General features: G+C 46.5%; 1 protein-coding gene across 34 annotated transcripts in view; it reads right to left on the reverse strand.

The window, feature by feature from the left end:
• MAP4K4 (mitogen-activated protein kinase kinase kinase kinase 4) overlaps positions 1 to 22,895 on the reverse strand; it is a 146,781-nt gene extending 123,886 nt beyond the window's left edge. For 14 of the 34 annotated variants that reach the window (XM_065929700.1, XM_065929691.1, XM_065929680.1 and 11 more), the window contains exons 1-2: positions 22,563 to 22,892; positions 22,148 to 22,213 (exon numbers count right to left, since the gene is read on the reverse strand). In XM_065929700.1, the coding sequence (XP_065785772.1) occupies positions 22,148 to 22,213; positions 22,563 to 22,619 (123 nt within the window). In that variant the 5' untranslated portion in view covers positions 22,620 to 22,892. Of the gene's footprint in view, positions 1 to 22,147; positions 22,214 to 22,562 lie in introns of all 34 variants that reach the window. The other 20 variants (XM_065929686.1, XM_065929689.1, XM_065929669.1 and 17 more) reach the window with 4 other exon arrangements.
• Between the last annotated feature and the right edge of the window lie 386 nt (positions 22,896 to 23,281).

Genomic DNA, 23,281 nt, shown 5'->3' on the forward strand with positions numbered 1-23,281 from the left:
ATCCAGGGCTTCCATGGACACAGGTCCACTCCTGAGCACCACGGGCGTCACCGAGGCTGTGATCCACTGGAACGCATTCGGAGCCATCACCCCCCCCAAGGGACGCACAGAGACATGAAGAGCGCTGGAAGGACTGAAGATGCCCAGTCTAACGTCAAGGAGCCCCTGGGACACAGGAATGAGGATTCCATCACCTGGCCAGTCAGTCATCACCCACCAGGGCAGAGGCTGCCAAGAAGGAAACATGGGCCTGCGTCTCCAACCATGAGTGATGTACACGAAGTGACCGTGAGCTCCGGACTCTGAGTCGGCCAGGAGCAAGGCCCAGGGGCCAGACGGGATGCTCTGCTGGGGAGGGCCTTCTGAAGGAGGGGGAAGAGGCATGGGCTAGCTCAGGGCCCTTCCACCACTAAGGCCATCTGACACCACGGCAACTTATGGCTTCCTTCTCAACCTCTCTCAACTAAGCTGAGAGAACAGAACAGGGCTGGCAACAGAGAACTCAGCAATAAGTAGTTAATGCCATGAACGTTCGAAGCCTGCAGGCTGCACCCTCCAGGTGAGGGGTCCACACGGAAGGCACACCAGCTTCACAAGGCGCTCACTGCTGCAGGCATCGCCCCCTCGAAACAGAAATGGTGATTCTAGGAGTCTTGAGAGGTTGTGCAAAAAGCAGATCATAATCTGCCTAACCCATGCTGTCTGCTTATCCAGAGCCTATTTTTCTTACTATATACAACTAAACATCTTCAGTAACTTGATGTCTACTACAGGTATTTACAACTACTAGTTTATTAGTTTATACAAGATATTTGTATTATACACAAAAAACATGGGGGAATATCCTCAGATAAGATGGGTCCATGTCCACCACTATACGAATGCCGGGTGCAGGCAAGGTCAAGCCCATCTCGTTGATTGCATGGATCACAGAGAATGTGGGCAGGAAATGGCTGGTTCTGAAACCCTTTTATTCCAGAGCCTCCACAGCTCTTCCCCCAGAAGCAGAACAGGCACCCCCTGGAAATGCCCTCAAATAAAGGCACTGGTATTAATACATATAAAGTCACAGCTATGAGGAGAAAGGTCTACATAAACCACAGAAATCAACGGCAAACTCCCAAAGGGAGAAACTCCAACATAACACAGTTGAAAACTAAGCTAGTCAGAAAATTAATAGTAATTCATGAACTTCTCTTCTAGGGGATGGGGGGGCAGGGGGGGCGGTGGATAATGGGTTGAAGGGGTGAAAAAAAAGAGCAGACTTTGCTTTACTTTTTTCTCTCAAATAGCTAATCAATAGATTTCCACAATGTACTAAACTTGTGTTCCTCTGAAAGTATTAGTGGCTCAGTTGTGTCCGACCCTTTGCGGCTCCATGGACTGTAGCCCACCAGGCTCCCCTGTCCATGGGGATTCTCCAGGCAAGAATGCTGGAGTGAGTTGCCATTTTCTCCTGCAGGGGATCTTCCCAACCCAGGGATCAAACCCTGGTCTCCTGCACTGTAGGCAGATGCCTTACCATATGAACCACCAGGGAAGCCCTGTGTTCCCCTGAAGTGAGTTGTTATAAGCGAACTTCAGTAACAACAAGAGAACCATAAGAAAAGCCCCAGGAGCTCAGCGGTAAAGAATGGCAGGTTCAATCCCTGGGTCAGGAAGATCTCCAGGAGAAGAGAACGGTAATCCACTCCAGTACTCTTGCCTGGGAAATCCCATGGAGAGAGCAGCCTGATGGGCCCCAGGCCACGGGGGTCACAAAGAATCGGATACGGCTCAGTGCCGAGCACACAACTGTAGAATCAAAGTGTTACTTCTGTGCTTTTTAGATGCTGAGATTGCTCAATTCATGGTAAGAAAGCTCCTACGATTAGTGCTAAAGGCAATCCACCTAGAGTACCAAGCTTTTAAAGGACGAAATTTTAAACATGGCTTTTATTAATGTGCTGCACAGAAAAACTGAGTAATAAAATGGTCTCCAAAGACCAGCCTGATGCAACAGACTGCAAAATCTGCTATTAATTCTGCCAAAACCAGAAATTCGGCAATAATTCCACTTGCTTTCCAAATTAAAGCCTAAGACAAACCTAGTAACTATTCTTGTATTAAGCAAACAGTCACAAAAGATGACTGAATTCATGAGCCTGCATCTCTGAATTTTCTGGAAGCACCATCCAAAAGTCAAAGGAAAATGACAGCAAGAGTCATGTTTATGACAGTGCCTGCATGTAACAGGCACTCAGCAAAAGTGTGTTTTTTTTTTTTTTTAACCCAGTAAGGATGAGAGAAAGTGAGAGTGGCAACAAGTCATTTTAGGCAAAAAAAAGGTCAATGTCCTTTCTGGCCACCTCCCCCTCAGCTTGTCCGCCTCTCCGTCTGTGAGCCTCTGTGCCCCCCACCTCTCTGGGTCCTTCGGTGGGGTTTTCTGGGCAAATGAGGGAGATGAAACTACAGGCTGCCTCAAGTTCTTCCCAGAACTACTGCGTTGGCCCAAAAGTTCATTTGGGTTTTTCTGCAGCATCTCATGGAAAAAGCCAAATGAACTTTTTGGCCCACCCAGGACCATCCTGTGAATACGATTCTGAGACATCAGCATAAAAACCACTGGCCTCACCCACGGGCCTCACAGAAGACCCACACCTAAAGACCACCAAGCCACACACCGCTCCGCCCGCTTCTCGCCTGCTTCTCTCTGCACAGCATTTTACATCTCCACACTCTGCCCACCCAACTCCAGCGGCCCGCCCTCTATTCCAACAACAGACAGGCCGAGGACACCGTCTGCTGCCTGCTCCCCAGTTCTGCAAGAGTATGTGATCAACAACCAGAAAGCAAGTCTCTCCCCAGCTCTCCACTTGATTATATTCACACCTGCCCCAGCCCAATTCAGAACCCAGCTGCCATCTGGCAGACTCTTGCAGGCTCTGCAGCCCCCACCGCGGGGTCTACATTCACCGGGAACCAGCACCAGGGCTCTGGCACAATCCCAGCCGCTGGCCACTCCATGATCACCTCACCCAGAAACTTGGCTCTCTCCTCTATTCATTCACCCTCTGAAACACTTACTGTTGAAGCTCGCTACAAACTGAAATGGAGTGAGAACCATCTTCGGTTTCCTATTCTGACTTTTATCATGTCACCAAATCACCAAACCGGATGGGTGGGGCAGCACCCCACCGCACTGCCTTCAACCCAGACAGACCGAAAGGAAGCACCGAGGGGAGCGGGGACCCTAGTCCTGACCAGGCCCCAAGATCCCTCACTGCACTCACCTGTCACCCACGGGGTCAGGAGGCAGAATCTCTTGCAGCCTTCTCTACCTCCACATTCTGTGATGCTCAAAGCCCAAGGTCCCTTCACAAAGCCACAACACAAGACACGTGACACCACACAGATCAGACAGAATCCCCACACGACCAGGCCACCCTAACAGCTGTGTTCCGATGTAAAGTCGGTCTAAGTCAGCTGCCTCCCAAGACTTCCCCCTGGAACCTCTTTCTAGGTCCTTAGTAAGCCAAATGCAAAGCTACTGTAGCATCACCAGAAAGCGTTTCAGACACACAGACCCTCCCCCAGGCCCCATCCCAGACAGCTGGATGACAACCTGCATTTTAACAAGCTCCCCAGCTGATTCAAGTGCACATTAAAGGTTAAGAAGCACCAGGACTCCCCTGGTGGTCCAGTAGCTAAGACTTTGTGCTTCCAATGCAGAGGGGCCAGGTTCAATACCTGGTCAGGGAACTGGCTCCCCGGTCAAGGAACTAGATTCCACATGCCACAACTAATGCCAGTGCAGCTGAATTAAAAAAATATTTAAATTATTTTTTTAAAAAAAGATTGAAAAGCACCAAAGGAAATCAAACCAGTCAATCCTAAAGGGAATCAACCCTGAATATTCACTGGAAGGACTGATGTTGAAGCTCCAATACTTTGACCACCTCACCCAAAGAGCAGACTCACTGAAAAAACCCTGATGCTGGGAAAGATTGAAGGCAGGAGGAGAAGAGGGTGACAGAAGATGAGACGGTTGGATGGCATCACCGACTCAATGCACACGAGCTTGAGCAAACCGAGGGAGACACTGAAGGACAGGAAGTATGGCGTGCTGCGGTCCATGGGGCCACAGAGAGCAGGACACGACTCAGTGACTGAACAACAACAGTGAAGGAGGCACAGAAAACTGGGGGGTGTGGGTCTTCAGGGCTGGCAACCTCTGCCTCCTCTGCGTGTCAACCCCACCCCAACTCCCATCCGACCCTCATCCCACTGGGATTCCAGGGCCCCACGCCCTCCCACCTGGTCACACCTTGCCTATCGAATCAAACTGCCAATTCTCTGGGAAAGAGCCTGGAAAATGGGTAAGTGCTAAACTTAAGTCAACTGAAAAGTCTTAACACCCGGTTTCTCCACTGCCTACTAGCTATGTGATTGAAGGCAAATTATTCAACATTACAAATTATTCGTATGTGAAATAAGTAATAAAATTAAGAAATATATATACATATACAAAAGATCTCATGGAGTCAGTACTGAAGAGGGCAATTATCTTTTTAACATACCACCAAGATGGCCCCTCTCTTTACTAACTCGAATAAATCATATTGGTTCCAAAACTCCCACAGATTCGTCCAGTCTCCAATGTCCAGCCTGTTTTCTCTTGTGAGTGTTCGTCTGCACATTCCCATTCATTTATACAGTCACATCTCTGGAGCAAAGTCTAAGGAGTCCTCGCTGGGCTCAGCACATCCTGATTCTTCCCTAAGCCCACCAAAATCAGTGTGCGGAATACCCTCAGCTCTCACGCGCTGCAGATGACACCCCCTGGACACTGTCCCACATGTGTGACCCACTGACATGAAAAAGCAGTCCACATAAAGAAACTAAGCGACATGTAGCAGAACCTTAACCTCTGGCACAACCCTCAAATCCCATCATTTGTTTTATGCTTCCTGAGAACTGGAACTCATCTTCAAATTCCCTCTTCTGACATGTAAACATCAGACCCAATCTGGTTAGTTCACCTGTATATAGATCTTATTTCCACTTCATCATCAGCATTTTGGGGAAGGAAATACACTTCACTCACTCTCCTCAACACCAATGAGAAGCTTGCAAAGCACATGCCAGAGACGCGTGGTTTCCTCCAGGCCGCACTCTCATTTCCTGCTGAGCTAAGTAAAGCAGGTCTCGTGTTGCCATATGTGAATCCAGGCATCTGACCACCTAAAACCAAAGCTGACATATAACTGACTTCTCCAGGGCATCTTCCCAATTTAGGGATCAAACCCAGGTCCCCTGCATTGCAGGCAGATTCTTTACCTTCTGAGCTACCAGGGAAGCCCCATGACTTGACTTACCCTTTTCCTATTATCATCCATTCAAACACACAGATGAAAACTCCTAACTCTCAGCTGATGACACTGCAATTAATCGCTGATTAGACATTTTTTGTACAATTAAGTTTTTTAAATTTTTATTTATTTATGTGGCTATACCAAATTGTAGTTTCAGCATGCAGTATCTTTAGTTGTGGAATGTGGGATCTAGTTCCCTGACCAGGGATCAAACCCAGACCCTCTGAATTGGGAGTGTGGAGTCTCAGCCACTGGACCACCAGGAATGCCCTGGTCTCTTCTTTATAAGGGCACTAATGCCATAAATACCTAATTTCCATGCTTATTCAGGGTTGATTGATATCAGTGATGAACTTCATAGGAACTTCATAGTTTTCCCACAATTTGCTGATGAAAGCACATTTCTTTGATTAATTACAGAAGACAGTTGAGGAATATATTTCTTAAACTCTTTTGGGGGGAAGAGGGGCTCATTTGAAATGTAAGATAATTACATCCATTAAGTATAAACACAATGTGTGTGTGTGTGTTATCATTCAGTTGTGTCTGACTCTTAGTGACCCCATGGGTTGTAGCCCACCAGGCTCCTCTGTGTTGGAATTCTCCAGGCAAGAATACTGGAATGGGTTGCCATTTCCTTCTCCAGGGATTGAACCTGGGTCCCCTGCCTTGCAGGCAGACTCTTTACTGACTGAGCCACTAGGGAAGCCCAAAACATGTTGTACAAGATGGCATAATCTTCTCAGAGTTAAAGTTCATTTCTCAACGGTTTCTTCACAAGTAGAGGAAATGCGTTTTAGCAAAAGCTCCCTTCCCTGTAGTTTAATCTGAGCAGGTTGCACGGGTGTGCGCGGATGAAATCTGTGTTCTGGGTAGTTCCTCTTTTCCTAGTTATTTATAAACAAGCAGTTTAAAAAGTTAAAAACTATGTTTCCAGAGTATAAGAACAGTAAGTGTTAAACTAAATCTGACAAGACCATTTTGTAGCATTTACGCAGCACCATCAGATTTCCAAAGTGCCTTGAAGTCACTACTGTTGCTTAGAGCATCGCACTGGGTTGGATTTGAGATTTATCTGCACTCATGTGTAAGTGCATGAGTAAGGCTCCTGAAGATTTTCAACAACCTGCTCCACCCCAAGGCCAGCTGAGTTTCCAGACTATAACTGCAATGGAAAGATCCTTGGGTATTTGTTACTTCTGGTGATGGGAGGTAGGGACTTCTTCATTTATCATTCAAACTGAAATACTGCGCTAGCAATGCACATTTTTTTCCTCTTAGATGACATATTTTAGGCATACCAAAGATTCTGCTGTAACAAATTTTTGATTCATCAACCCCTGAGGTTCAAGGCAAACTATTTCTTAGTGTTTCAGGGCCAGAGTCTTTGATTTTCCTTAAGAAACACAGTTCTCTATGCTTCTGATAATGATAGGTATGTTATCTGAGTATATATTTGTACATATCTGGAATAGACTTTCTACAGTGAAATTTTCTACAGTGAAAATTTTGTAAAAATGATGAAATAATCTAGGGAGAGCGATTTCACATCTAGACAGCCTGGCTCGGGTCCATTTCCTTGCATCTTTTATTTTTTTTTCCTCTGCAGTACTGTATGGTACTTCATTTATAAAGATTTTGAAAGAATCAGTGACATTAGCAAACCATTCCTTAACGCATTTGCAGGAGGAACCCAGAGTATCTCTAGATGTTCTCTCACAAATACAGGGGGATGGGGTGGGAACTGTCTATGTGATCTGATTGGTAAAGAATCTGCCTGCAAATGTAACAGACACAAGAGACATGCGTTCGATCCCTGGATCAGGAAGGTCCCCTGGAGCAGGAAATGGCAACCCACGCCAGTATTCTGGCCTGGAGAATTCCATAGACAGAGGAGCCTGGAGGGCTATATTCTATGGGGTCACAAAGAGTTGGGCGCAACTGAGGAGGTGAACACACATACACACACACACATATGAATAGACACATTAGTCTGCAAGACAATAGATCTTCCATCATGAGAGGAGTAAGTTCTAACTGACAGAACTTTTATCAAGTGCCAGAAAAGCATCTTGAAAGTATGTGCCACAGTTAGTCATTAGTGAAAAATTAGCAAATTAAGTAGTCCTTTTCAAGAAGAAACTTGGAGGACTCCTCAGTCTTCCCAACTTCCAAACCTCCCACAAAGCTACAGTAATCAAAACCGTGTGGTACTGGTACAGGATAAATACAGAGATCAGGGGATATAGTGGAATGGAATTCAGAGTTCAGACATTTAAATAAGGAAGAAAAGTTCAGAAATGCTCACATTTAAGGTCAATTGGTTTTTGACATGTGTATCAAAACAACTGAATGGGAAAGGAATAGTCCTTTCAACAAGGGGTGCTGGGCCATCGGATATTCACACACAAACAAATGAAGCTGCACCCCCTATTTCAGAATCTACACAAAATTAATTCAAAGTAGATCAAGCAGCTAAATATAAGTCAAAGCTATAAAATTTAAAAGAAAAACATGGGAGGAAATCTTCAATAATCTTAGCTTAGGCAGTAGGTTCTTAGATATGACACCACAAGCACACAAAGCAGAAGAAACAGTAAGCTGAACTTTATCAAAATTAAACACTTCTGTGCTTCAAAGTACACCATCAGGAAAGCAAAAAGTCAACTCACAGAATGGGAGAAAATCTTTGCAAGTCATACATCTGGCAAAAGACTTGTATCCAGAATACATAAAGAACTCTTAGAACTGAAAAACTTTAAAAGACAAAAAACACAATTTTAAAATGTGCAAAGGATAGGAATACCATTTCTCCTAATATATTCAAATGACCAACGAGCATGTGAAAAGATGCTCAACATTATTAGTTATCAGAGAAAAGCAACCTAAACCACTAAAATGAGATATCACTAGGATAGCTATAACCAAATAGATGATGAGAAGTATGGTGAGGAGGTGCAGAAGCTGGAACCTTCATACACTGCTGGTGGGAATGCTGAATGGTCCAGTTGCTTTGGAAAACTAGCAGTTTCTCTAAAGGTTAGAGTTAACATGTGACAGTAAAAGCAATTCTACTCCTAGATAGAAAACCAAGAAAATGAAAACAGTCTATACAAAAACTTGTACACAAATGTTCACAGCAGCAGTATTCCTAACTGACCAAACGTAGAAACAGTCCACAAGACCCTCAACTGAATAATAAATAAAACTAGTATATCCATTCAATGGAGTGTTATTCTGCAACAAAAAGATGTGACATACCAATACATACTACAATACAGTGAAAGAGAAAGTCACTCAGCCATGTCTAATTCTTTGCAACCCCATGAAATAGTTCATGGAATTCTCCAGGCCAGAATACTGGATGGGTAGCCTTTCCCTTCTCCAGGGGATCTTTCCAACCTAAGGAATCAAACCCAGGTCTCCCACATTGCAGGCAGATTCTTTAAAAGCTGAGCCACCAGGGAAGCCCAAGAATACTAGCATGGGTAGCCTGTCTCTTCTACAATGAATCTTCCCGAGCCAGGAATCGAACCGGGGCCTCATGCATTGCAGGCAGATTCTTTACCAGCTGAGCTACCAGGGAAGTCCTACTACAACACAGATGAACCTCAAACATACGCTAAGTGTTCACAAAACACATATTGTGTGATTTCATTTATATGAAATGTGTAGAACTGGTAAATCTATAGAGAGAGAAGGCAGAGGATGACATGGTTGGATGGCATCACTGACTCAATGGTCATGAACTTGAGCAAACTCCAGAAGATAGTGAAGGACAGAGGAGCCTGGCATGCTGCAGTCCGTGGGGTAGCAAAGAGTCAGATATAACTTGGCAACTGAACAACAATAAAAGTAGATTAGTAGTAGCCTGGGGCTGAGGTGAGAAAGGTAGAAAGGAGGACTGGGATCTGGGATTTCTGCTTTGGAGTAATGAATATGTTCCAAAACGCAGCTACGACTGCATAACTCTGAATACAGTTCAGTTCAGTTCAGTTCAGTCACTCAATCATGTCCGACTCTTTGCAACCCCATGAATTGCAGCATGCCAGGCATCCCTGTCCATCACAAACTCCCGGAGTTTACTCAAATTCATGCCCATCAAGTCAGTGATACCATCCAGTCATCTCATCCTGTCGTCCCTTTCTCCTCCTGCCCCCAATGCCTCCCAGCATCAGGGTCTTTTCCAACGAGTCAACTCTTCGCATGAGGTGGCCAAAGTATTGGAGTTTCAGCTTCAACATCAGTCCTTCCAATAAACACCCAGGGCTGATCTCCTTTACGATGGACTGGCTGGATCTCCTTGCAGTCCAAGGGATTCTCAAGAGTCTTCTCCAACACCACAGTTCAAAAGCATCAATTTTTCAGCGCTCAGCTTTCTTCACAGTCCAACTCTCACATCCATACATGACCACTGGAAAAACCATAGCCTTGACCAAACGGACCTTTGTTGGCAAAGTAATGTCTCTGCTTTTTAATATGCTATCTAGGTTGAAGTCACCTAAATACAGACCTTCTAGTCGCGAACTTTCAAAGATGCCAATATGTGTTCACATGTCCAATCACGTAAGTCAGTTCACGCATCTGGTGAAAATTATCACATGCGTGCACCCTGGACCAGTGGCGGTGCTCTTGTGTACGTTACTGCCCAGCACTGTACGGAGGACAGTAGTACAGTATCTTTATTTAAAGTCCAGGACGTCCGCAAGCAAGTGTCAAAGTGTAAGAGCAGGGGTGATGGAGCCAGTACTGCTAAGAAGTGTCAAGCAGTAATGAGGGAAACAAAAGTGAAAATAACTGAGAGGAGCGAGGCGAAAAAAATGACAGATGTCGCTCATCCCAAATATGAGCACCGCAGGTTGCTCACAGGACACCCCAAGGTCTGACAAGCACGCCCTCCCCACCCTACTCTCCATGGGGGTGCTGAGGAGGGCTCCACGGAGAGCTGCAAACTCAGTAGAGTCCAGACACCCTAAGAGCAGCAGACAGAGGATGCAAGGCCTCAAGAGACACAGGCTCTGGGAAAACTGAAAGGGGCTGGCAATTACCATAATCAATGGATCACACCCCTCTTATCTCTATTCCATTAACCAGGACGATGAGTCATCAGCTCCAAGGCTCCACGCCCATCTCTGCCTCAGCCAGAGACTGAATTTAAATCATAAAGCTTCACTGTGTATCACAATGTCGATTCTATCAGATCTAGCCTACTTATAGGCTCCCACGTACCTCCTCCCGCCCCCGCCCTCCCGCTCTTTCCCACCAGCCACATCATCCGCCTCAAACTCAGGGCTACCTGCTGCCGGATGGCGCACTGACCACTTTTCTTGTTCACTGCCACCAAGAAGGTCCATATAGACTTGGACCAAAAAGAAGGCTGAGCGCCAAAGAACTGATGCTCTTGAACTGTGGTGTTGGAGAAGACTCTTGAGAGTCCCTTGGACTGCAAGGAGATCAAACTAGTCAATCCTAAAGGAAATCAACCCTGAATATTCATTGGAAGGACAGATGCTGTATTTTGGTCACCTGATGTGAAGAGCCAACTCATTAGAAAAGACCCTGATACTGGGAAAGATTGAAGGCTGGAAGAGAAGGGTGCAACATGAGAGGAGAAGGTTGGACGTCATCACCAACTCAACGGACAAGAGTTTGAGCAAACTCCAGGGGACAAAGGAGGACAGGAAAGCCTGCAGTGCTATAGTCCATGGGGTCGCAAAGAGTCAGACACAACTGAGCGACTGAACAAAACCAAGAAGGAGCCCAGCATGAAGCCTGGCACACCATGTCCACAGCCAGCAACAGACTAAGAGACGAGTGAAAGGACTGCTGCCAGCAAAGCGGGCTCAGATCTCTCACAAACAGCAACACGCCGGACAGATGCTAAGCCCCCAAGACAGGAAAGAAGAAAGAGCTGAACATCTACAAGTCTGTTCAGGGAACTAGGAGGAGACACACAGAGAGAAAACTGAGGTATCCTCACTCGCCAAGTTCAAACAGGAAAGGCCCTAAAACAGCAGGCGGGCCCCTGCAGGGGAAGAATACAGCCAGAAAAGCCTGTGCCACCTGAATGCACATCCTCAACCCCAGGCAGGCTGTCCTCACTGCCTGACTCAGGGTCCCAATAACTCCTGTGCCCCTTGATGCACAGACTGACCTGGATAACACCCAGTCTCTGAGCTGAGATCTCCCAACTGAATAGTCAGCAAACTACCCCATAGTTACAGAGGGGCCCAGGGTTACTGGTGCGCCACAGGTTCTGACTGCCAACAGTATTCTCTTATCTTTTTTTGGCCACACCACGCGGCATGCAGGATCCTAGTTCCCTGACCAGGGATCGAATCCTCGCCTCTACAGTGGAAACACGGATTCTTAACCAGTGGACCACCAGGGAAGTCCCCATTAATAGCATTCTATTAGATCATATGTGTATGTGCTAAGTCATGTCTCACTCTTTGCAACCCTCTGGACTGTCAGTATCACAAGCAGGTAAGAATGAAAGCTCTAAGCACAAGAATTTTCCAAAAGTATCCCAGTATTAAAATTTAGATTTGACCCGAATGCATTCAAGTCTCTAATAAAAGATATCATAAGAGTTCTTTAGAATGAAAGATGAAAATATACCCTACAAGGTACAGTTGAGGAAAATCAAAGGAATAACTGTATTCCCCCCCGCCCGTGTGTGCTGTGTGCACGCACGTGCTTAATCATCTCCAAGTCTTCACAACCCCATGAACCAGAGCCCACCAGGCTCCTCTGTCCATGGGGTTTTCCAGGCAAGAATACTGGAAATACTGGAGTGGGTTGCAATTTCCTCCTCCAGGGGATCTTCCCAACCCAGGGATCGAACCCCTAACTCCTGCATGTTCTGCATTGGCAGGCAGATTCTTTACCACTGAGCCCCCTGGGAAGTCCTGTATTCCCCCATATAAAGCAACAAATCATTTCTTTAACTTCGTACACACCCTTCTGACCAAGGATAATAGATTTTGTTGTGTTTTTTAAAATCCTGGTGAGTCAATGGTTTCTGTCTGAGATAAAGGAAAACTCCAGTCTTCAGCATCCCATAGCAAACGGCTGGCACTGGACAAGGGAATCCCCCAACAAATTGAGAAGAAGAACTGGTTTGGCCTAGTTCCCGATACCACTGACCTCACTGCTAGTGAGCAGTTTGTCTTCACCGTGATAAGGAACTTTTCATGTTTAGGAATGATCTAAACTTATAGCGATGACTAACACTGAGGGCGGGAAAGGTAATGGTTTCAAGGGAAGGGGCTGGGTCATCAGAACAAGGAGATGATGAGTTATGGTGACGACGAAGGGGGAGACCCGGGCAGGCCAGCGCCCCGTCTCTTTTCTCCGTCTACATAAGGTTCCAGGTGCAGCTCTTCAGGAAGCGCCTCAGATACCAGGCTCAGACACCTGCAGAAGGCGCTCGTCCCAACAGCCAAAACCTAGGAACAAGCGCGACGTCCATCAGCTGGCAAACGGGTGGACAAAACCCAGCCTGTCCACACCCCAGATGCCATCCAGCCACACAAAGGGACGGACTACCACGCTCAGCAACGTGGACAAGCCTTGAAACTTTATGCAAAGTGACAGGAATCACACACCAGCGGCCACAGGCGCCATGGTGTTATTTATACATGATGTTCCAAAAAGGCAAACTATAGACAGAAAATAGGTGGGCGGTTGTCTGGGGCCCTGGGATGGAACAGGGGGTTCACAGTGAACAGGGCAGGGGGGCCTGGCTAGGGCGAGGGACGTGCTGAACGCTGACTTGTGGTAACAGTCATGCCACTCAGCGCGTTTACCAAAGATGCCTGAAAGGCAGGCTTGAGGCAGGTGAGCTCCAGAGTGCGTAAAATACACCTCAATAAAGCTGATTAAAGAAACAAACCTGCTGAACAAACTTCTCTGTCTCCAGGAGGCTGGTGTGGTACAACGGCGATAAGCTACAAGGTTGGGATGAACATATACACATCACTGCATGTAAAACAGAAAACCAACCGGCACCTACTGTACAGCGCAAGAAACAACACTCAGACTTTATAATAACCAATCAGGGAAAAGAATCTGAAAAAGAATACACACACACTAACATATAGAGACCCAAAAAAACAAACAAGAAAAATGAAATCTGGAGGAAAAGGGAAAATAATACAGGAGCTCAAGAAAACCAACCAACCAAAAATATCTACATGCAATATCCTCAGAGAGATAAGAATAAATCCAAGAAAGAATAGATGCAGTTTGCCAAAAAAAAAAGAAAAAAAAACTGTGAAAAAGGGCTTCTCATAAATTAAAAATATGACAAGGCTTAAAATTCAATAGAAACATTGAAATGGAAAGTCAAAGGCATTTCATAATAGTAGGACAAAAAAGATTGAAAACTACATAACAATAGAGGAAAAGATAAGAAAATAAATCAAAGAGGTGACTAATAGGACTTTCAGAAAGAGAAGGCTGGGAATTTGAAGGGGGAAAAAAGAAAAATTTCCCAGAAGAAAAGGGCAGCTCCTAATGAAAAGAATTAACCAAGCTCTTGAAACAGTGAATGACAATACACGACAATCACAAAATCTAAGAACATCAGGAATAAAGAGAATATGCTAAAAGCTTCCCCAAAGAAATTAGAACAGGTCACACTCAAACAGAAGAGCAGTGTCTTCAAAACTCCAAGAGAAAAATGAATTTCCAGCCAACAATATTTTCCACCAGCTAATATATAAATCCCATGCGAAGGTAGAATGCAAACATTTTCAGCAATCCAAAGACAAAATTTTTGCGCCTGGAGGATGTGCTTCAGGAAAGTTAAGGCAGTAAACCAAAAAAAAAAACAAAAAAAAAGACTGAGGTATCCAGGAAATAGATGGTCCAGGACCAGAGCTAAGACACACCAAGGCTGGGGCACGTATACCTGGCCAGCTCCCCTTCAGGGAGAAAAAACTGAATCTATAGGCTCCTTGGAAGGAAAGCTATGACAAATCTAGACGCGTATTAAAAAGCAGAGACATCACTTTGCCAACAAAGGTCCATATCATCAAAGCTATGGTTTTTCCAGTAGTCATGTACAGATGTGAGAATTGGACCATAAAGAAGGCTGAGCGCCAAAAAGTGGATGTTTTCGAACTGTGGTGCTGGAGAAGACTTGAGAGTCCCTTGGACTGCAAGGAGATCAAACCAGTCAGTCCTAAAGGAAATCAATCCTGAATATTCACTGGAAGGACAGAAGCTGAAACTCCGATACCTTGGCTACCTGATGTGAAGAGCTGACTCACTGGAAAAGACCCTGATGTTGGGAAAGCTTGAGGGCCAAAGGAGAAGTGGGCGTCAGAGGAAGAAATGGTTGGATGGCACCACCGACTCAACAGAGATGAATGTGAGCAAACTCTATGAGATAGCGAAGGACAGGAAAGCCTGGCATGCTGCAGTCCGTGGGGTCGCAAAGAGCCGGACGCAACAACTGAACAACAAAAAATAAGCTATCTGAAACAATAAGTCACTGTCGTGTTTAAAAAAAAACTTGATAAAAGCTGAACTCTGCTAGGCATTTGATGTAACTTTTCAAGTGTTTAAAACAGAAAACAGAATCCTATTAGACTACTTGGCTCAGAGATAAGCGGTATAATGCAATTATCATCTTAACCCCAAATTATGATATACTCATCTAAGGGAGGCGGGCAGGTATACCAGCTAATTCTTCACAAAAGACCACAACAGTAGTTCAAAAACCATAACCACCATCTCTAGAAGTCAGGAAGTGTACAAAACTAATAAACCAAGAAAAACCCATGTAAGCATATAATTTAAAAATACAGCAGTTCATTTCAGATGGATCAACTAAAAGCATCTTGGAATAGGACAACTCTAAGTTTCAATACTGTTTATCTTTGTAGGACCTTATACAGTAGTACCATATATAGCACAGGGAACTATATGAAAGATGCTATAATAAACCATAATGGAAAAGAATGTGCATACAATATGAAAAAGAATGTGTATTTTATATATATATTTAAAAAAACTGAATCACTCTGCTATACAGCAGAAATTAACACAACATTGTAGAATGAACTATACTCCAATAAACTAAATTAAAAAAAAAAAGATTCAGGGTGGTATTTTCTGTATCTGATTTTCTGTCTCTTTCCTTGTCTAGTTGGTACTGTATTTTACGGCCCAGAGAAGCCCCATGGAGGCTGGAAAGCTGGGGTTGGGTGCATGGGCCGTGCCTGGGTGCAGGGCCTGGGGAGACAGAGCCGGCTCAGGATGGTACATGTCTGGCACGCGGTGTCCACCCCGTCTTCCCTGGCTCCGGGAGGCTAAACACGCTGCCTGCACCGCGGCATGGACACGGACCACGCGGGCAGGGCCCAGCTCGGGCTGCAGGGCAGTGAGCGCCCTGAGAGGCAGGACGCCAGCCCCGCGTGGTTAACTCATCTCCCGAAATCAGCTCGAAGTTCCTCATGATGCTACACAGATGTCAGTTTCTAAGATCCAGTTTTTAAAACTTGAGAAGTTCTAAAACTTATCATTTAGTCCTTCCTTTTGAAATTCTTACAGAAAACAGTGCCGCGCAACTCAGCGCGTGCCAACACATCGCTCCCTTTGCTTGTGAACGATGCCAGCTGACGTTTATCACTGAGCCAGCCTCCTAACAGAGTATCATAAAAACCTGCGACCGTTCAGCTGCCATGCTGGTCACCGGTGATATTAACATTGCCCTGGTTTCCATTCTCTTCCTCACCATCCCTCCCTAAGTCCAAAAAATGTTGTTGTTCAGTTGTGACCAACAAATGTATCCTGATTCAATTCTTGCATTATCATATTATGAGACCAAAATATTAATAACTGTAAACAGAATCTTCTAAAAGTACTTGGGAATCTCTACCCCCCTGATAATCATGTCCCGATGAAAATCAGGTCCCAAATTAAACGTTCAACACAGCTTTTTAATATGTTAACACTGACAATTCAGAGCGGTACTAAAACCAACCTGAATTCACAAAAAATCTGTTTATACTAAATATCTACAGCAATTACTTGCAAGTACTTTTAAGATGACCCGCGATCCACTAGCTATATATCTAGCTACTTGTGGAAGAAACAAAGTTTTTAAAACCCTGATTTTCAAACAGTAAGGTGATGACCTAAAATTGTGTTTCGACCCTTAAAATCATCACAAAAAGTTCTAAACAGGCAGTGTTCGATTTTGAGAACCCACTGCAGATTAAGTTCTTGACTCCAACACCATGAATTCTTGGTCCGCACTCTTGTACGTTTTCCTTTATAAGACAGAGAGTGAAGCTTCCAGTGCTGCTCTCTGGGCAACAGTCCCGTTTGGTACCCAGGCCACCTGGGTCTGTGAGCCGTGTGCTTGTGAGATAATTTGTATGCACTGCTGTCCGCCAATGTAAGTCATCAGAACAGACAACTGAAAGTGTTACTAAGGCTGAAAAGCACAGGCACCCTAAAGGCAGAGCAGCTGAGACAGAGAACGCCCGACAGCTCTGAGGGCAGGCAACCCTTCGGCTTGCAAACTTGCATTTTTTGCCCTTTTCTTAACCAATTCTGGATTTATGTCTTGGCTCAAGCTGCTATTCATAACAAGATAAAAGTATATATTTACTAACAAAGAAACAAAATAAAAGACCATATACGAAATGCATGTGTCAAAGCACCCACATTTAGGTTAAAATGCATTTTATAGTATTTTTTTGTTCCCTGGGGATAAACGCTTTACATTATTCCGTGGTTTAGCACACCTGCTCACGGGTTCCAAAGTAGGATCCTACTTCCAAAGTAGGATCTATTTTTCCAAAAATCATCTTTGCTTTTCCAGGGTCAGTCCACAAAAATCTATGAACACACACTCTGTACCAAAAGGGCCCCCGGATAATATTTTTGGATAATGTCAATACACACAGACACATATCTGAGATCCATTAGGGGTTACGGGGAGGCAAAATACACCTCTGCAAGCTACAGAAATAAACACTGTATTACAAAGTTTCAAGCAATAAAGAGTTTAAAAAAAAACTACCATCAGCAGGGTGTTATCTGATGGTTGGCTTTTCTACAAGGCTTTTGACATTCCTGATTTAGTTTCATTTCAAAACAGTTTTTGGAAGTTTGGGTTGATAATTTTTTTTAAGAGAGCCACTTGCCTCTGTGTGTCCTCTCCACCTCCCTTAAACTCAGGCCCGGAATCTTTCCAGCAGGAAGGAACTCTGTGTCTCTGAACAAGTCTGTACATGCCACTCAGAGGCCGATCAACCCTCCTCTTTTTTTTTTTTTTTTTTTTTTTTTTCAACCCTCCTCTTAAGGAAAACAGGCAGTTCTACAAAGTTCATTGAAACCCAGTGAATGTCTTTACCTCTAATTAAGAGCAAGAGTCACTACCCTGACAAGGTAACATTTGCAGAAACCAGCCCCCCCACAAAAGTTTAAGTGCCTGCTCCAAAATGTTACACTGATGATTTTTTAAAGCTACACGATTTACATGGTACTTTTACTGCTGAGCAATCGAAAGCAATTTCAGCACTTTCACAAATCCCAAGGCTCCTTCTTATCCAGCCGGCAAACAGTGGACCCATGTAAAGGATCACACCAAAGCTTGCAGACAGGGAGTGAGTTGATCAAGGAAAGAAGCCCAAGTACTCATTCCAACACTCCTCTCTGCTGCTCTGCCCTGCCCAGGCCTGGCCTTCCCCTCCTCTCTCCTGGACCACTGATCCAGGCCAACCATCTCACCTTCTCCTCCTTCAAACCTGAGCAAGCCTCCTACTCTCAGAGACCCCCAAACTTCCAATGGATCCTTGATGTCAAGGAACTAGGGGAATCCTCAACACCAACAGGAATAAACCCTCCTCCAGATGCCCACCACCCCCGAGCCCTCCTGCCACTCCCAGAGGGTCACCTTCAGCCACACATACCCCCACTTTCAAAAAAAGAGGGGGACGGCATTTGCACAGCGCCTAACAGGTGGCCAACTCTCAGGTTAACTCTACTCATCACCTTCAGGCCTGGAGGAACTGCCTCCTCCTCAACCTTCAAGGCCTCCAGCCCAGAAGGACAGAGTCAAAGTCAAGATGCTCATCATCCCTCCAGTGAGGAAGCCCTGACTCCAGGAAAGGGGGCTGCTGGATTCTCAGCTCCCTAACCACCCCCTCACCCCACCCCCAACTCCCAGGCCTATCCAGTGCAGGATTTTCCTGTCTTTATCCAAGACATTTTGGACCACTGGCCACTGAATGCTCACAAAAAGCAAAATAAGAGTAGCTACCCCAAGAAAAGAAACAAAACCGGCCAAATTTAAAAATAACAAACTCCAATGATACAAAAATGAACTTCGATCTATCAGTCCTGGTTTGGATTCTTCCTGTTATCATTGCCCCCTTTTGATGACAATAATTAAAATTCACTACACCTACTACATGCACTACTTGACACACACAGGAACATTTTACAGACACTTCTTTTATCAATGTATGGTACTCCAAATAAAACCCTGCAAACAGAAATTCACAATGTTTTTCACTTTTTAATTTATGAGTATCCTTCCCTATGATCACTCAAAAACCTAAAGCAAAAACTAAGTTTCTCTAAATAGAATACAGCCTACGTCTCACATCCTTTTATTAAAAATAGTTATGTACTGTTCAACTATACCGTTTTAGTCAGGAATGGAGAAAATTCTAAACTCTCCCCAAGAAAGCCATTTTCATAGAACATATCAAAACTCAGCAAACTCCCTCTCTCAACTCATTCACTTCATGTAAACACATTCTTCTAAAACTAAGCAACCACTAATCACTAAAGAAGTTCACAGAAAAAAATAAAAAACAGAAAATCTAACAATGAAATAAACTAGGACTACAGGTTGCTCAGCTTACAGGTGTTTCCCCTACACCTGTTCTTTTAATTTCCAAACTCTGACACTAGTCACACTGATGGATGTTCAGGAAGAGCAAACAAATGCTAGAGTGTCAATAATCTAATCACAAAACCAGTGTATGCAAATCATGCCAACAGAAACCCTAAACACACTTCTAGGCATGATGAAAATGGTTCTAGGAAAAAAAAAAGAAAGAAAATGTTTCTAGAAACAACAACAAAGGGAGGGGGAAAATGGAGATGTTAGCGGTTTCTGCTCTTTCACCAGAGACTCAACTTCCCAGGGTCAGTTCAAAAATACGAAAGACTTTATCAGGAGAGTAAGAAAACATAAATAAGACGATCAGGAAAATTTAGCACGGAACATCTGAAACAAACTTATGGTTACAAAACCAGGGACGGGGGATAAATTAGGAGTTTGGGGATAACATATACTCACTACTATACATAAAACAGACAGCTAATGAGGACCTACTACATAGCACAGGTAACTCAATAGTCTGTAATAATCTACGAGGGAAAAGAATCTGGAAAAGAATACTTACATACATACACATATAATGGAATCATTTTTCTGTACACCTGAAATTAACATAACACTGCGAATCAACTAGACTTCAATTTAAAAAAGAAAAACTGAACATTTGCTAGGAAGGAATTCAGTTTTTTTGGTGTGAGAACAGCATGGAGACTACCTAAAAAAATAAAAGACACCAACTGAAGTATTTATGGGGAAATGGCATCTGAGTTTTATGTGAAGATAATGGAGGTGGGAGAAGGACAGCAGAAAAAACCAGATTAGTCATGTGCTGGTCACCGTGAAGCCGGTGCTGTCCTCTTCCTCTCCCTCGCCAGTGTCTGTTTCAAATTCTCCGTAATAATAAAACAACTGCAGGCAAGCAAAAGCTCCCCTGTTCTGCTTCAGACTGCAGGTCATTGTTGCACAGATTTCCTATAGTTTCCTCGGCTTTGCATAATTTGAGAATTCCTTCTCAATTGTACTGACTTTGTAAGGAGAGAGCCAGAGAGCCTGTTACTGCCCCGATCCCAGTGGCTTTCCAAACCTGGTGCTTAGCAAATCGATCCCAAAAGCTTTCGGGAAGAGAGTATGGAACCAGAGGGAAGGAGCAGGGGAAACCTTGGGAGTGAACCTGCCCCAGCTGCTCCCACTAAGAGCCCCCAGGCTCCTAAACCCATGAAGACACATTCAGGGTTCACTCTCTTTTTCTCTTACAGTTTAAAAACAAAAACGACAGCTTCTGGTCTACTTCCACCAGCCTTCACATTCATGCTGACCCTTGAAGACCCAAACAATCCAACTTCTCTGTAACCACGTCAAAAAAAGCCCTGGCTAACTCACTTGGACGAGGATGGTCACCACTCGGATCTGGCCAGAAAAACTCGGTTAGGAAAAACCAACCAGTGCTTAAACAAACACTGAGGCTGGGGAGAATGGTCTTGGAACCAGTTAGCAGACCACTCAGGGAGTTGCAACATGACCGTTTCCAAAATTTTCCAAAAGCTTCCAAATTCAGTTGAGCCCGGCAGGCCGAGCTTAACAGGGCTCTCTTTCAAATTCAAAAACCTGGCCCTGGCCCCAACTGTTAGCCAACAGAACACATGCTGATTCACTTGAGATCACCTAAAAAGACGGACTCCATCCAGTTCAGACCACAGGCCAGTACACGGCTGGGATCAGGGAAAAGTTGGAGCTGTGTATAGATAAACCCTATTCACAGAGCAGAGAAAGGGACAATGGGATCCACACTTAATCTGGCCGAAGAAAATGTCTACAGTCAGCTTCCAACCCCCCCTCCTCCACTTCTCACCAGACAATGACAATTCTTCACAGCGAACCACAAAGCCCTGCTTCATAAGATTTTTTTTCTTCTTCTATCCCAATCCAACTAGAAAACAGGGAACAGCTATGAACACCCCTGATGTGATGCAGATAACTTGGAGAGAGCCTTCAGTAATAAGAAACAAATCAGAACACGGAGAATTTCACATTCTGTTGCAAACATTCAAGGCCCAGTGCCTCCATTAGCCAGAGTTCTCTGTAGTCGATACAATTTGCACCGAATCAGACCAGCAACATGCTCAGTCTCATCAGGTGTCTGTTACTCGGGCCGACTCAGAATCTCCGAATTTGTTAGTTTCAAGGGGGGGGGGGGGGGGGGGACGTGTTAAAAGAAAGAGAAAAAGACCTGGGGTAGGTGTGAAATCTGGGCACCCTCGCCACTCCTGGGCTCTGTCTCATTTCTGGTTCAATTACACACCTGTCAAACAGGTTATTCCTGGAATTCAGACTGTATAATCCTCACCCTGTAATTCTTCCTGCTCCTGCTACCCAAACACACAGCCCTCCCCTGAACCCCCAAATATGCGCCCATCGGTACAACGTATGCGGGTGATAATGCAAAACCAGGTATCAGCAAACTCCGCTCCCTGGACTCCAGGCGAGCATTCAAACGAGGCAACACGAAGACAATTCTCAAGGAGGCCAAGGCCGTGCTTTGGGATAATCACAGGCGAGGCCTGCCTATTCTGAATTTTAATGAACACACCAACTCCGAAGGCCAGACCTGGGAAAAACGCGGCGGGGGGGACATATGTAGGGTGTCTGATGCAAAAAAAAAAAACGCTTTCCCATTTTATGGAAGTGCATGCCCGAGAGTGGAGCGTTATTTCCTTATCTGAGAGCCAGGAAATGAGGTCTTTTCAGGCCAGTGTGAATATAAACTCTGCTAAAAAACAGCGGGACGGCGAGGAGAGCCCCTTCTCCCAACTTCAGCCGCGCGGCGTGGCCTCCGGGCGGCGGCGTGTCCATCCCCCGGCGCCCCCGGACCAGAAGTTTCAACCCGTCCCCAGGAAACAAAGGAGGCGCCCGTACCGACCTTATAGACTTGTCCGTAGGTGCCATTTCCCACCACTTCCACCAGCTCGAAAATCCCCGCCGGATCCTGGAGGAGAAAGAGGGGAGGGGTGAGCGTCGGAAAGCTGCACAACAATGAAGAAAGAAGCAGGGCAGCCGGAGAGAAAGGGCGGCGACCCCAGCGGTGGGCTTCGCGCGGTGGGGTCGCCGGAGCCCGAGGGCCGCCATCCGAGGACCGGGGGTCCCGGGCGACGGCGGCGCCGGCTAAGGGTCGCGCCCCCGGGGCCCCCGCACCCGTCGACGCGGGCAGACAAAGGGGCCGCCGTGCCCGCGGTTCTTCCCGCGGCGGCGCCCGAGCGCCCGGGCGGCCAGGGCGCGGCCCCGGGTCCCCGCGCGCCCCGCGCCCCGCGCCGGGGTGTTCCCGGGCCGCCACTCACCCGCAGGGAGGACAGGTCGATGTCCACCAGACTTTTGGCAGGGGAGTCGTTCGCCATCTTCCCTTTCTGCCTCCGCGGATCGGCCACGATCAGTAGGTCTCCGGCGTGTTTCTGGGCGTCGGAGGCCCGGCGGGCGGCGCGGGCCCGCGGGCGAGGCCGGGGGCGGCGGGCGGGGCGAGCGCTGGCGGGCGGCGGCGGCGCTCACTCCATGGCCGGGGCGGCCGGCAGGCCCCCGGGCGTCGCCCGCGCCTCAGGCCCCGGCCCCGCGCCCCGCGCGCGCCTGCACTAGCGGCCCGGAGCAGGGGCCGCGGCGCCGCCGAGTGTGGAGCCCGGAGCGCGAGGCCGCCAGACAAAGATGAGCGGGGGGCGGGGGCGGCGGCGGCGCGGGAGGAGGAGACACGGGACACCGAAATCGTACTCGGAGGAGAGCGAACAGCTCCCCCTTTCCTCCTCTGGCAGGAAAAGCGGGCGGAAGCGCGCTCGCGCCCGGAGGCGGCAGGGCGGGGGGCGCGGGCAGCCGCGCGAATCTCCAGCGGGGTGGGGCCCGGGCGGCGACCGCGCGCGGGGCCGGGGGGGGGCGCACCCGGGACAAAGGGAAGCCGGCCCGGACCCCCACCTCCCTGCCTCGGGCGGAGGGGCGGGCCGACCCCCGCCCCCGCGGAGCCCCGCCCCGCCCCGCCGGGATCCCCGAGCGGGAGGGTCCTCCCGGCGCCCGCGCC

This window comes from Muntiacus reevesi, chromosome 3 (genome assembly GCF_963930625.1).
Source record: "Muntiacus reevesi chromosome 3, mMunRee1.1, whole genome shotgun sequence".
Lineage (NCBI taxonomy): Eukaryota > Metazoa > Chordata > Mammalia > Artiodactyla > Cervidae > Muntiacus > Muntiacus reevesi.